General features: G+C 56.3%; 1 protein-coding gene across 5 annotated transcripts in view; it reads right to left on the bottom strand.

The window, feature by feature from the left end:
- CDH22 (cadherin 22) overlaps nt 1-14,062 on the bottom strand; it is a 111,629-nt gene that overhangs the window by 38,184 nt on the left and 59,383 nt on the right. For all 5 annotated transcript variants that reach the window (XM_061630690.1, XM_061630686.1, XM_061630687.1 and 2 more), the window contains exons 4-6: nt 9,329-9,496; nt 8,259-8,446; nt 6,345-6,598 (exon numbers count right to left, since the gene is read on the bottom strand). In XM_061630690.1, the coding sequence (XP_061486674.1) occupies nt 6,345-6,598; nt 8,259-8,446; nt 9,329-9,496 (610 nt within the window). The remainder of the gene's footprint in view (nt 1-6,344; nt 6,599-8,258; nt 8,447-9,328; nt 9,497-14,062) is intronic.

Below are 14,062 nucleotides of genomic sequence, written 5' to 3'. Positions count from 1 at the left end.
ATGTCCACAGCATTCCCACAGTCCACCAGGGAGATTACCCAATCAAAAAATGGAGATAAGATTAGTTTGGCAGGATTTGTTCTTGATGTTGGCTGCTAGTAATCACTGCATTGTTTTCAAGATGCTTACAAATTGACTGCTTTATAATCTGCTCTATAATTTTCCAGGGATCCATATCAGGCTGACTGGTCTGTAGTTCCCCGGTTCCTCCTTTTTGCCCTTTTTGAAGACAGGACAACATTAGACCTCCTCCAATTGTCCGGCACTTCACCCATCCTCCATGATTTTGCACAGATAATAGACAGTGGTTCTGATCATTCTTCAGCCAGTTCCTTCAATACTCTAGGATGCAATTTATCGGGCCCCGGAGATTTGAACTGGCTCAAAGTGATTAGATATTCCTTGACCATTTGTCTATCAAGCTCAAGCTCCAATCCTGCCCCTTCATGTTTCATGTTTCCATAGACCCTCTTTTGGGAGAAGACTGAGCCAAAGTAGGAATTGAGCACTTCTGCCTTTTCTTTGCCATCTGTTATCATTTTGCCATCCTCGCTGAGTAGGTGAACCACCATTTCTTTTCTCTGTCTTTTACTATGGAAGTACCTGAAGAAAACTTTTTTGCTGCTTCTGGCAACAGCTCACTCTCAGTGTTCACTCCCTCAGGAGGCAGTGAGGGCCACCAACCTGAATGGCTTTAAAAGAGAATTATGAAAATTCACGGAGGCAACTAAGGCTATCAGTGCTGCTAGCCATAATGGCTATGTGCCCCTCCAGTGTTGGAGGCAGTGTGCCTCTGAATGCCATTTGCTGGGCATCACCAGCGGGGAGAGCTGCTCTTGCTCTTAGGTCCCCTGGGCACATGCCCTAGCTCTGCCCCCCAAAGCTCTTCGCTTCAGACCCCAAGACCCTCAGCATCCAAGGCCTGCGCTCGGCCACTGAGCTAGCCCGCCCGCCCCTCTGGAACAGGGAGCTGAACTGTATCCCCAGCACCACCCCCACGGTGCACACAGCCAGCCCTGGGCTGAGCGTCCACTCCCCTGCATGCCTGGGGGGAGGAAGGGGCCTTTCCCTGGGCTCCACGAATGCAACCCCCCCTGCAGAAGCCTTGCCAACAGCCGGCAAGCAAGAGGTGTTTCTAAAGAGACTCAGGCGCTCTCCGAGGGACGGCTCTTCCCTCTGGAATCCAGCCCTCCTTGGAGGCCCTTCTGGGAGCACCTTCCAACACGGCCAGCTTCCTGCTGCACTCCTTACAGGGGGTGGCGCCTCTGACCAGAGTCAGACCCTGGACTACTTCACCTCGAACGGACTCCCTCAGGACTGGCCAGATGGACCAGAGCAGGCCAGCCATAGCTGCCGGTCACTGGGGCCTCTGTTGGCTTCCTCCTGGGAGAGGCTGCAGTCCAGTTCAGGGATCCACCCCTCCCCCTCCCCCTCCCCCCCCAGCTCAAGAGAAAGGCAGCTGAGGAGAGCAGTCCCATTGCCAGGGGGCTGGCCGGGGCATCTGGAGCCGCTGTTTATGAAGTGCTCAGCCTGCATCGCAGGGCGAGGGAACCCGGGTCAAGGCCCCCTTGACTCTCCACTCACCCTCCTAATTGTCTGGCTGTCGAGTTTATTTTCAATCAAGTCTAGTTTGCCTCCTGAGGATTTGTTGTCCTTTATTCAGCTATGAAGCAAATAAAATTGCGCTGCTGCCTGCAAAGGAGGGTGGGGCGGCTTCCCACACTAGGACAGGATCCCAGACGCTGCAGGCTGGGGGAGGGAGAGCGAAGGGGGCCATCTTGAGCACCCCTTCAGCACCTGGAAGGCAAAGGGCCCCCAGCAAACGGACTTCCCTGCCCCCGACCAAAGAGGAACGTGAGCACGCTGTCGTGTGAGCGAGGGATCCCCAAGCTTAGCCCCAGGAGTTGTTTCCCATGCCAGGGTTCAGTCCCAGAGCACGTGAAGTCACGTCACAGAATTCCCATTCTCCCATTTCCCTTGAATGCCAGGGCCCAGCCCAGCATGTGCAGAGTGCATTTCCCTTGCTGTCGCGTCAGCACCGCCCAGCCCCAGCACAGCTGAGGTGAGGAGGCTGGGCGTCCGAGGAAGACAACACGAGCCCCCTCGCCTCTTTTTCAGTCCTGCCATCATTGGACCTCCTGTGGTGAGGACGCCTGCCAGACCTCCGGCCCACAGCTGGGCGGGGAGGCTGGAACTGGCCTGCATGAAGCTGTCGACCTGAGCACCCCGGCAGCTGGTCCAAAGCTGGATGCGCTCCTCCACCTCACCTGATGCTCATGGTGGAAGCAGAAAGCCAGCCTAGGCACAGTGGGAGCTCCCCCAGCACCCCCGTCCCATCTGCCCTCCAGAGCACCTCCAGTTAGCCCAGCAGTGGAGCCCCCCCACTGAAGGCTGAAGCGCCCCAGCGCACCCCTCCCCAGCAGGTCCCGACTGAGCTGCCTCCCTGCCCCGGTTCCTGCCTGTGGGGTTTTCTTGGGGGGGGGCATTGAGGCTGCTGCAGCGCCGCTGGCTCTGATTGGAATGCCGCCAGTGTTGCTGGCTTGCCCCTCCTCCCGCCGGCACTGCCTGTTGCTTGGACGTCAGAAGTGGCGGCGGCTTCATTCAGACTGCGGCTTCCTTGGTGCCCGTCTCTCTCGGGCAGCCGGTGCTGCTCCTCACGGCTCCCGCAGGCAGCGAGGGCTCGCTTGCTGGCACGTGCGACGGGCTTGGCTGATGGGAAGCTTTTCAGAGAGTGTGAAAAGCTTTTTGTCGTGCTTCTCTCCCCTCCTGGCTGCCTTTGTGCTGCGGCAGGTTGCAGCTCGCACCGTGCCATGGGAGTCTACCAACCGCCCGTGTCCTACACATGTCTGCAGATTCAGTGACTGCCGAGCAAGAGTGTCGCCTCAAAGCGTCCGCCTCCAGCCCCATCAGCAGCTCTCCTTCCCAGGGCTCCTTCCGGCTTGGGCTGGCAACAGACCTGCAAGGGGAAGGCGGAGAGGAAGCCCGCAAGACTCCTACGTTCCCAGGTGGAGAGGCCAGGCCACCCTTTCCCCGCGAAGGGGTGAGGCATCTCCACACACACCCGGCCAGGCATTGCTGTGCACGGGCAATGCCAAGGGCATGCTTCCTTCCCCAGGAGAGCTCACCGCAGCCCAGGTCCACCTGACACGCAGGCACTGCTGCCCAGGCCTCCAAAGTAGTCCCACTCCTGCAGGGCGTTGGGGCCCATTTTCCCCAGGGGCTCCTGATGGACCCCCAGAGCCAAGGCAGAGCAGGTGGGGCTGCCTCATGCACCCACCAAGACCCCCACATCTTGTCTCCCCTTATGCCTGCCACTCAGTTCTGCCACCACTGCTGTTCACGCAGGGCTAGTTGTAATGTGCAGAGCTCAACAAGGTAGCAAACCAAAAGGCAGGTCCCTGCCCCAACTAGCTTACAATCAGTCAGTGGCAAGAGCCAGCAACAAAGGGAGAAAGGGAGGAGGAGGAGGAGGGGAAGGGCAGATAGGCAGAACGTGCGCTGCCTGCTGCTGCTCTTAGCTGCGGTTGTTGCTGTCATTATCATCATTAGAATATTTGTTCCCCTTCACCAGCAGGCTCCAGGGCAGGTGACAGCAGTCTAAAACTCAGTATTAAGAGCGATAAAAACAAGTTACATTCATAGGAATAGTTGAGTCCTGACAACATACACCTGAAGTGCTGATGGTCAGGGTAAAGAGATGGGCCTTTAGCATTTGCCAAAAACTGTACAGCGAAGATGGCAGGTGCAAGGGAATTCCACAACAGGGGCCACGACTTAGAATGCCCTTTCCTGGGCGTCCAGCCCCCGAGCTTCCGAGGGCGGGGACACTACCAAGAAGGACGCCTCTGCTGATCTCAGCACCTGAGAGGGTCTGTAGGGAAGGATAAGGTCTTTCTGATATTTGGATTTTATACACAAGCCTAAGCACTTTAAGAGAGCCAGTGTGGTGTAGTGGTTAAGGTGCTGGACTAGGACCTGGGAGACCAGGGTTCGAATCCCCGCACAGCCATGAAGCTCACTGGGTGACCTTGGGCCAGTCACTGCCTCTCAGCCTCAGAGGAAGGCAATGGTAAACCCCCTCTGAATAGTGCTTACCATGAAAACCCTATTCATAGGGTCACCAGAAGTCGGGATCGACTTGAAGGCAGTCCATTTCCATTACAAGCACTTTAAACTGGGCCTGGAAATGAACCGGCAGCCAATGCAACTGTTTTAGAATGGGAGTTATATAAGTTCTAAAAGAAACCCCAGCCAGTAATATGGCCACTGCATTTTGGACCAGTTGAAGTTTGCAAATTGCCTTCAAGGGGAGCCCGTGTCGAGTGCATTGCAATAATCCAATCTGGAAGTTACCAGAGCAGGGAGCACGGTGGCCAGGTTTATAGCCAGCCCTTCCTCCAAACAGGAGCCCAGTGCCAGAAGAGCAGGGGTGTGTAGGGGACCTTTACCTGTCCAAAGACTGGTGGACTACAACTCCCATCCTCCCCCTCCCTGACCACTGGCCATGCTGGCTGGTGCTGATGAGAGTGGGAGACCAGCGGCATCCGGAGGGGAAGCAAAGGGCTTCACGGAAAGGGTGGGCAGGTAAGGGGGGGGTCCTCAGAAAATGCTCAAGAGGCTGGAGCAACCCTCTGATGAAGAAGGGTTACATCTAAGGCTTTGTCGTTTAAAAGAAAGTGGAGGGGGGGCATGACAGAGAGTTAACCCCCCGCCCCCATAAGACTAGAACCCAATGGGGCCATCCAGCGAAGCCAAACGTTGGAGGATTCAGGACAGGTGAAAGGCAGGACTGCCACATGCAGCGCATCATTGAATGATGGAATTCGCTCTCACAGGAGTCAGTGACAGCCACCAACTCGGATGGCTCTAAGAGGGCTAGACAAACTCATGGAGGATCAGGCTATCAATGGCTACTAGCCATAATAGGAACAGAAGAAGATCCTACTGCATCAGGCCAGTGGGGGCCCATCTAGTCCAGCATCCTGTTCTCACAGTGGCCAACCAGTTGCCTCTAATGGGAAGCCTGCAAGCAGGACCTGTGTGCAAAGAGCTCTCTCCTTCCTGCCGTTTCCAGCAAATGGGATTCAAACTGGTATCTACTGCTTCCCACGTTGGAGACAGAGCGTAGCCATCCTGGCTAGTAGCCACTGACAGCCTTTTCCTCCATGAATTTGTCTAGTCTTCTTTTAAAGCCATCCAAGTTGGCTGCTGTCACTGCCTCTTGTGCACTGTGGGAAGAAGTATTTTCTTTTGTCACCCAAAATTCAGCTTCATTAAATGTCCCCAAATTCTGGTGTTATGAGAGAAGGAGAAAAACTTTTCTCTATCCGCTTTCTCCATGCCGTGCATGATTTTGTACTCTTCTGTCATGTTGCCTCTGACTCGCCTTGTCTCTAAACTAAGCAGCCCCAAAGGGAGAAGCCAACAGCGACGCGCTCCCTCCACTGTGGGAAGAACTCGGCAAATCCAGACCTGGCACAAGTGGGGCTGACAGGGCGACTCCAAGACACATTCTCTCTCTCTCTCTCTCTCGAAATGGGCCTCCAGGCCTTGGGCCTGCACCATGCTCTCCCCGGGCAATGCCCCTGTGCAACTCAGAAGCAACACTCAGCAGTCCCTGAGCCACGGGCGGGGATGAAGATGTGTTGCTCACTCATTCCTCTCACTGCTCCCCCCGCCCACTCCTTGGGCTCTTCCTTTTTGTTTCCTAAAAGTTCCGCTTGCGCCCCACACCCCCTCCTTCCAACATCCAGATCTGCCTCCCCCTTTGCCCACTCAGCTCCAGACCTTTCTCCCCTCCTGCCTCACAAGGATCTACCCTGGAACAGGCCACTACAAGGCAGGTATTCAGCAACTGGGATATCTAATCAGGCACAGATTGCACCACCAGGATATTTTTATGAAAGTGCATAAAAGGCAAGGAACTGGTCCAAGGTGCACCAGTTCGTGTGTGTGTGCATAGGAGAGATGTGTAAAAGGAAAAGTGGCCACCCTCTCCCTCCCACCTGAGTCGTCAGTAGACTGCCCATGAATTTGTCTCTGCAAACCTTGAGGACTAGAAGCTTGTTTATTGCTAAAGGGCTGCCATTTGCAGAATTCGATCCTCAAGAGCCAATTTCTGCGCTATGGGAACTCCATGACCGCCTTGCAGATTCCAGAATCCCTCCTCCCCACTCCACGCCCCGCACCCACCCAGAACCTTCTTGCTCCTTCCCTTCCGGGTCTCATGCATCCCACCTTCATTTGTCCCTCACGCACCTGACCTCCCTCTCCCGTGTATCTGTCTCCCTACTTCCAGCACTTCATGCCACTTTCCCCGACAAAGGAGGAGGCCTCTGCTTTACCGGACAGGTCTGTTGGCTGCATCGGGGTCCAGGGCGGAGACGACGCCCACCACAGAGCCCACAGCTGCATCCTCCTGCACTTCCATCAGGCCATCAGGGAGCTGGAACTCGGGCGGCTCATCCACATCCAGCACAGAGACCCGCACAATCGCCTGGTCCCGGAAGGCACCGAGGTCCACAAAGCGGGGGTCAGCAAACTTGTTCAGGGCCTCGACCACCAGGGTGTGCACATTCTGGGCCTCAAAGTTCAGAGGCTGCAAAGACAGAAGGTGGAGGTCCAGCTCGCAGCCCAGGCCCCCCTTCCCCTCCCCCACCCCGTGACTGTTGCCTGCGGCTTGGAGCATCACAGACCAGGAACTGCCATCCCAAGGAGGTGACCAGACGGGAACTTCCCAAGCCAGGCCCCGAGAGCAGCCTCCCTGAGGCTGGACCAGTGCCGCCTGCAGCGCTTGCTGGGTGGAAAGAGGCAGTCTGGCTAAAGGAGCAACGCCGCTGTAATATCTACGGCAGAGCCATTCCTTGATCCAGACCAGGATTCCAGAATGCTCTGGGCCAGGCACAGGCTGGCCCACCCCAGGACTTACAGAGAATTCTGGAAGGAAGTACGGCCGTCTGCATGCAACTGCATGTACAGCAAGGGCAAACCTCTACATCTAACAACCACAGCCTGAGGTCTAGGTTCATGTTTCCAAGAGTCCTCTGGACTCAACAGCCACGACCAGCCTGGGTTAAGTAGCCACTTTGCTCAGCCGCAGGGAAGCCAAAAGGGCCACCTCAGGAGCCTTTCCAGAACGCACAGAGGTGGCTGCAATGCACATCCCAGACTGCGCAGGGCAGGTGCAACCCTGGGCCAGGTGTGGCAATCGGCACACACAGACAGCTGCACATTTGCAGGGGGGAGCACATTCGGGGGATGCCATTGCTGCTCCCAGAACATGCAGACAGTCCAAATCCAGTCGACTTGCTGACATGCTCTGAATTTTGGAAAAACTGAAAAGTCATGAAATCCAGGTCAAGACAGAGAGGGTTCTGCCAGCCCAACAGGATAGGTAGGCATCCAGAACTGGAAAACCAGAGGTGGGCAGGAGACGAGAAGCGTGTGTGTGTGGAGGAAGGATGTGTGTGTGCCCCCATGACATGTGTGGCCCCTGCCAAGGAGGGGAAGCGGAGGAGACCTGGGAGGCCAAGTACTCCTGCTGCCCCCCCACCAAGTTGCTCATGGGCTGGAACCCCCCACCTCCTGCAGCCACAGACTTCCCGCCTCCCCTGACACCCCTCCCCAGTGGGAGATGAGGCCTTTGGTGGTGAGACGTGTCTTGGCAGGTGAGTGGTTTCCCAAGAGAGATCCAGGATCCACCACATGGTGATGACTTCCGCGGGAGGCAACAACCTCAGCACCCAGATGCTGGCCCCCTCCCCACAGTTGGGGGAGGAGCATGGCTGCAGGCCCCTCCCCACCTCAGGCTCCTCTCGCCAGAGAACCTCTCTAGCCATCCGTTCCCCTCCCTCTCCTGCAGGCCAAGTGCCTGGAGACACCCTCCCCTGCCTCCCGGCCCCTCTGAAATGTTTTGCACAGCCGTTGCAGCAGCAGGAGGAGGAGGAGGCAGCCCCAACTCTGCGAGGGATGTGTCAGGGTTTGCTGGGCCTCCCGGGGGCTCAAACGATGCTGCAAACTTTGCTGGGTTGCCCAGATGTTCCTAATGGGGAGGGGCTGTGCCCCTGTGGGAGTGCAACCCAGGGGAAAAGCAGTGCAGGGGCTGGTCCAATGAATAGGGGCAGCTGGCCCTGGAGAAGAGGCCCACGGGGGGCTGTGACTGGGGTGAGGGGTCAGCCAGACCACTCCCGGGAACACCTGCCTGCCACTTCTCTTGCTGGGAGGAGGGAAGGGGCCAGAGAGGCAGCCCACCTGCTCACCTTTTGCACAGAAATCAGTGCTTCCTGCGTGTTGCTGTCAGTGGTCACCCGGAAGGCTCCGAGACCCTCTTCGTCCTTGACCTGGTAGGTCATGTCGGTGTTCTCGCCCACGTCGGAGTCCTCAGCCTTCACCTTCCCAATCAGCATGCCCACAGGAGCCGACTCTGCCACGCTGAACTGGTACATCTCTGGGGGGAAAAGAGCAGGAACAGCCCGTGTGACGCCCTTGATGGGAAGGGGACAAGATGTGGGTCAGCACAAGGCCGCCACCCCCTCCACCACATGCAAGAGAGGAACCCTGTCCCAGGCAGCACATGGCTGGGCAGAACCCCTCCCCTCCCGGGTCCACGTCCAGAAGATTAGTGGTGTGGCTGCGGGAGGTAGGGAGTTCCAGGCCTCACCCACCCCAAGCACATCTTCAGAGCAGCAATGTGGATTTTCTGGGAAGTTCTGAATTGGAAAAATTTCTGTAAAATTTTCCGGGGAGGGTTATCTGCGTTAGAAAACTTTCTGATGCCCTGAAAAGTGATCTAGCTCAGCATATTTATTTTACTTGTATTTCATAGACTCATAGAATAGTAGAGTTGGAAGGGGCCTATAAGGCCATCAAGTCCAACCCCCTTGGCTAAAGACTAAAGACTGCTAAAGACTGTGAAGCTGCCAAGGTTGCTTTATGTTGTATTTGCATTTGGTATCCATTCATTGGTACTAATGAACTTCTTTAGCATGCATTTCCACAGACAAACCAAGCCTTGTAGGCGGAGGAAAAAAGGGTCCTGGGGAAAACTGCCACCTCGGACCAGTGCTTCTGAGAAGTGTCGCTTTCACCTCCCCCTCCATGGTCTGTGTGACTCCTGCACAGCAGTGCCTCAGCCTGGCACTGGGTGAGTCTGTGTGGCACCAAGAAGGTGGCAGCAGTGCCCAGCAGGCATGATCTGTCTCACAGCCTGGGCAAGGGGCTCTGGCCAAGCACTGGCAAGACAGATCAAGTGCAGCCCCCCCCAGAGCTGCCCTCTGCCACTGAGGAGCTGGCCCGCCTCTCCCACCCAGCCTCAGTGACCAAAGCTCACTCTGGGGAAAACGCGGAGGGTTGTCGTTCACGTCTGTGATGACGATGGTGACGGTGGTGGAACCCGAAAGGCCTCCCAGCTGCCCAGCCATATCTGTGGCCCTGACCACCACCTCGTACCGGTCCTGAGTCTCCCGGTCCAGGTTGGCCACGGCCGTCCGTATCACCCCTGCAAGAAACCATGTCATGTCAGTGATGGTGCCGGGTGGGGGGGAGCCCGGCTGCATAATGGATGACATCCAGCCGTGCTCCCATCCAGCACCAGCACTCCTCTCTGTCTGTCCTCAGCCTCCCCTCCGTGAATGATGTCCCAAGGGCAGACAGCACACCCGGCGCAGGAACGTCCAGGCGCTCCCCCCCCCCCGGCTGGGAAAGAGACAGCAGTGCCCTTGAAAGTGTGCCAGGAGAGTGAGCCCAGGAGGAGCCCCACTACTCCAAGTGGGGCCACGCTCCCTGTGGGCAAGGCCAGTGACACCCCAGCTGGCCCAGGGACGCAGCCACTGCCGGTTGGCCCCTTGTGACCTTTCAGCAGGCCTTGAGCCTTGGCTATACCAAAAGTCTCAGCAGCCCCAAACAAGGCAGGGGGGGTGGCACCCAGGAGCAGTGGAGAGAACTGGGGGGGGACATACGTGCCCGGGAGATCTTTGGGGGCAGAGAGTGCCTCTGCTGGGGCATCCACCTCACAGGGCTTACCTTGAGAGCTACTTAGGGGGCTTCTAGACAGGTCCTGACCACTTTTCACAGGATCCACACACAGCCTGCATTTTTTTCATTGTTTAATTCAGATGTTCCCTTTGCCAATGGCCGATTTGCAATATCTCAAAGACTTGCTTGCAATATGAACTTCTCTCTGGAAGCTCTTAGCTGGAGAGCAACATTTGGTGGAGGGGGGAGAAGAGGCAGCTGGAGGAGGAACCCCCCTAGCTGAAGCCACAGCTGCCCCACCTGTCCGCCCCATCCCAGTAAGCAGAGAGGTAGCTGCGACCTCCCCGCCCTTCTTTTGGCTGCAGCTGCTGCAGGGGGCGAAGGAGGCTCCGCGTGGCACTGGGTGAGACTCAAGGGCTTTTGGTGCCTGTTTCACCAGCTAAGAGAAGCACCAGCTGCTTGTTAACTCATCAGATCAAAATAGAGATCTTTCTGATGAACTCCGTGCAAGTCTCTATAAATAGCTGCCTGCCACCCTGGAGAAATGGGGAGAGTTGGGGAAGGCAGAGAGCAGGAAGTGTGTGTGGGGGGCAGACAGAGTGACTCCATCCCCCACGCCCACTCTGTGGCAAGGAGCTGGTGGTGGCAAGTGGCCAGCTGCAGGAAAGCCCCCCCCCCAAGGGCTGCCACTTTTTGCTCAGTTCCTCAAAGGCAGCCGACCAGGATAGGTGCATCTCCCCGTGGGAGCCACTGCTCACCACTGCTGGCGCAGCACTAACCACTAGACAGCTCCTTCCCTGGCAGGCACAGGCTTCCCTTCCCCCCACCCATCCACCTCTTTTCAACTGGAGGGCTTTTTCTTATCTTATCCTGCTGTTTCCACATCCACCTATTCCACCTCACCTCTGATTTCACACCCTCCTATGTGAATCCCAGCCCCTCACATAAATGCACTTCCAACATTCTCCTTGCTCCATTTTCAGGCGTTGCACGTTTCAGCAAAGCCAGCTATGTGCAAGGGGGGGGGGTTCCTGGCTGAGGACAAATTTAGCACAATTTTGAAAACGGCTCTAAGCTGGTCCCCAAAACACAAACACCCCTATCATAAGCGAAAGAAGGTGGAGAATGCTGACAGAGGCCTCCACAGCCCAGGGACCCTTCATGGTGACAAGAAGCTGGAACTTGCTCAGAAACAAAGCAGTCAGCTATTAAAATCAGGCCTGATTAGCCTGCGAGGCTCCAGAAGCCCTGCTGGACATCCAGATGTGGCTGGTGGGTCCCCACCTGGGCAGGGCTGGCTGGGCTTGGGTGAGGGAACCCAGGTTCAAATCCCTGCACAGACAAAGGAAGTGCGTGAAGAAAAATGGGCACCCTGGTTCAGGTACTGTTTAAACACCCTCTGTGCATTATGCAATGGTCTGAATACCAAAACACCCTTCCTACATTTGAATGCACTTTTTTTAAAAAATCATTTTCAACTTTATAAAAACATATGAAGAACAGCCTTGCTGGGCCAGGCCAGTGGGGGCCCATCTAGTCCAGTATCCTGTTCTCACAGTTGCTGACCAGATGCCTCTTATGGGGAGCCCACCAGCAGGACCTGAGTGCAAGAGCAGTGCTCTCCCCTCCTGTGGCGATTGGTTTTCAGAAGCATGATGCACCTGACTATAGTGGCAGATCACAGCCATCATGGCTAGTAGCCACTGACAGCTTATCCTCCAGGAATTTCTCTAATGCTCTTTTAAAGCCATCCAAGTCGGTGGCCACCACTGCCTCTTGTGGGAGCAAATTCCATAGTTAACTCTGTGCTGTGTGAAGAAGGACTTTCTTTTGTCTGCCCTGAATCTTCCAATATGCAGCTTCCTTGGATGTCCAGGAGTTCTAGAGTTATGAGAGAGGGACAGAGAAAATTCCCTCTGTCCACTTTCTCCATGCCGTGCATCATTTTATGTGCTTTTCTCTAGTCACCTGTTTCATTTGGAGAATGGGAGAGGCATACATTAAGATGGATGTATTAATGGTTATTGTATTGTTAATGTGAGCTGATGGGTTCCCCCTCCTCCTCCCTCTATGTTTTTTCTCTGTTTAATACATTTACAAGACAATAAATTAAAAACAGCATGAAAGACGTCTGTCTGGCCCAGAAGAGCTCCACTGATAGTCGGGAGCCAGATGGCTCTTGAGGATGCAGTGGGAGAGGGCATGAAGGAGGTGGCCCTTGCTGGTTTGCCCTGGGGTTGTCAGAGGTAGACTGCTCTGGCTCTGGAGTTTCTGTTTAGCTAGCCTGGTGCAGAGCTGCAGATCCAGCTCCCTTTGAAGCCCATCCAATGTAGGCAGCGAACCACACAAGGCCAGTCTGCTTTCGGTGAAAAAGCATCTCTTGCCTGGAATTTCCTTCTAGTCAGCTTCACAAAAGAGTTTTTGCATCTTGGGAAGGGGGAGGCCACGATGACTGTGAGATGCCCCCCAAGAAGTGCCACTGGTTTGGGGGCCCAACCCTACAGCATGCAGAGGAGGGGGGGGAGACCCTTCACTGGCTGCTCTTCCCAGGAGACGTTTGCCAGCTCCAGAGGCTCTGCTAATTATCCCAGCGCTGATCTGCCGATTGTCAGGATCCATCGCTGCTGGCCGGAGTAGCAGCAGCGCCTTCCTTCTCTCCCTGGCTGACAGCTGTCATGATCATCCTTGCCCTGCAATTACTGGCTCAGCCTTCCTGCCACAAGCCAGAGGGGCGGACGGGGGGGGGTTGCTTGCCCAAGGCAGAAATGCTACAAGGCCGAACAAAAACACACCCACCCATGGCCTGCCCACGGTGGCCTGAGCTTGCACAGGAATCCAGAGAGGCCACACTGGACACAGAAGTGCCACCTGAGACAGAGTGAGATGGATGACCCCTCAGATGCAAGCCTGCCCCCTCCTCTTCCCCCCATGGCAAACTGAGCGGCCCAGCTTGCCTACCAGTGGGGCAGGCACTGGAGAGGCAAGCAGCTGCACCTTCTCCCTGGCTCATGTGGTTGGGTGCCTCTGAGCATGTGAAGAGAGCTTGCTCAGGCCAAGGGCCACTCACCTCCCAAAGTGGCGAGGGCTTCTGCACCTGCTTCAGTGGATCATTAGCCCAGCCCTGCCACGGGACAAGCACGGGTGGGGAGGGGAGAGAGCAGCCTGCCGGCGCCAGAAAAAGCACCAAGCCCACCGAGGGAGCAGCGGGAAGGGGCCGGAGGTCGAGCCCAGCCGTTTGGCGGGAGGAGGGGATCCCTCAGCAACGCTGCTGCAGCTCCAGAGCGACTCCCCAGCCAAGCGGCCTCTCCTCGGAAGGGAAACAGGTCCGTTAATTAAAGGGTCTGAAGCATCCGATAATGGAAGTTATTCTTGTCAAGATGGATACGGCCAGAGGGAGGCCTCCACTGAGGCAGAAGCTCATCATGCGCCCAGCAGGGAGGGCAGGCGGCCCTGAAAGGTCTCCAAGCCCGGCAGGAGACAGAGGCATAGTCAGCTAGGGAGAGCCAGCTGCCGTTCGCCCTCCACCCCGAGACAGGAGGGCCTTGCGCCTGTTACAGAGTGGGCAGGGCCCTGCCCCATAACTGGCCCCTCGGTTTAAGCCCCTGCCCCGAAGAAAGAGCTTCCCCCCCAGCACTGGATCCAAGGGCTCCACCCCAGACCTGGGCAGGCAGCTCAAGGCACAGCCCGATCTGCCTCCCCTGGAGCAGGAAAGACACCAAGGCCCAAAGCATCCCACAACGTGCAGCGATTCTGCTTTGCTTTGCTGGAGCATTTCAAGAGGGTCACTGGACAGCTCTGTCCTATAACTGCCCCCCTAATCTCTATCCATTCTGGGGCTGCCGTGGTCACGGGGGGGGGGTCATTGCTAGGCCAAGGAGGGTCAGGCTGCCTCTGCTAGCCGTTGGAAGGGCACCCAGAGGAACCCCAAGCCGTTTGCAAGGGGTGCGCACAGCGGTGCCTACTGGCTTTCATGAGCTCTGTGGCCCCCCCTCCCCCCAATCAGAGATGTAGTATTTCCAGAAATTTTGAAGCCATTGAACAAAAAATGGGGTTTTTCAGAAAAAAATGGAATTTTTTTGAAAAATTGAAA

The sequence above is a fragment of the Rhineura floridana genome, chromosome 6, assembly GCF_030035675.1.
Source record: "Rhineura floridana isolate rRhiFlo1 chromosome 6, rRhiFlo1.hap2, whole genome shotgun sequence".
Classification (NCBI taxonomy): Eukaryota; Metazoa; Chordata; class Lepidosauria; order Squamata; family Rhineuridae; genus Rhineura; species Rhineura floridana.
This window is presented reverse-complemented; position numbering and strand designations above follow the sequence as displayed.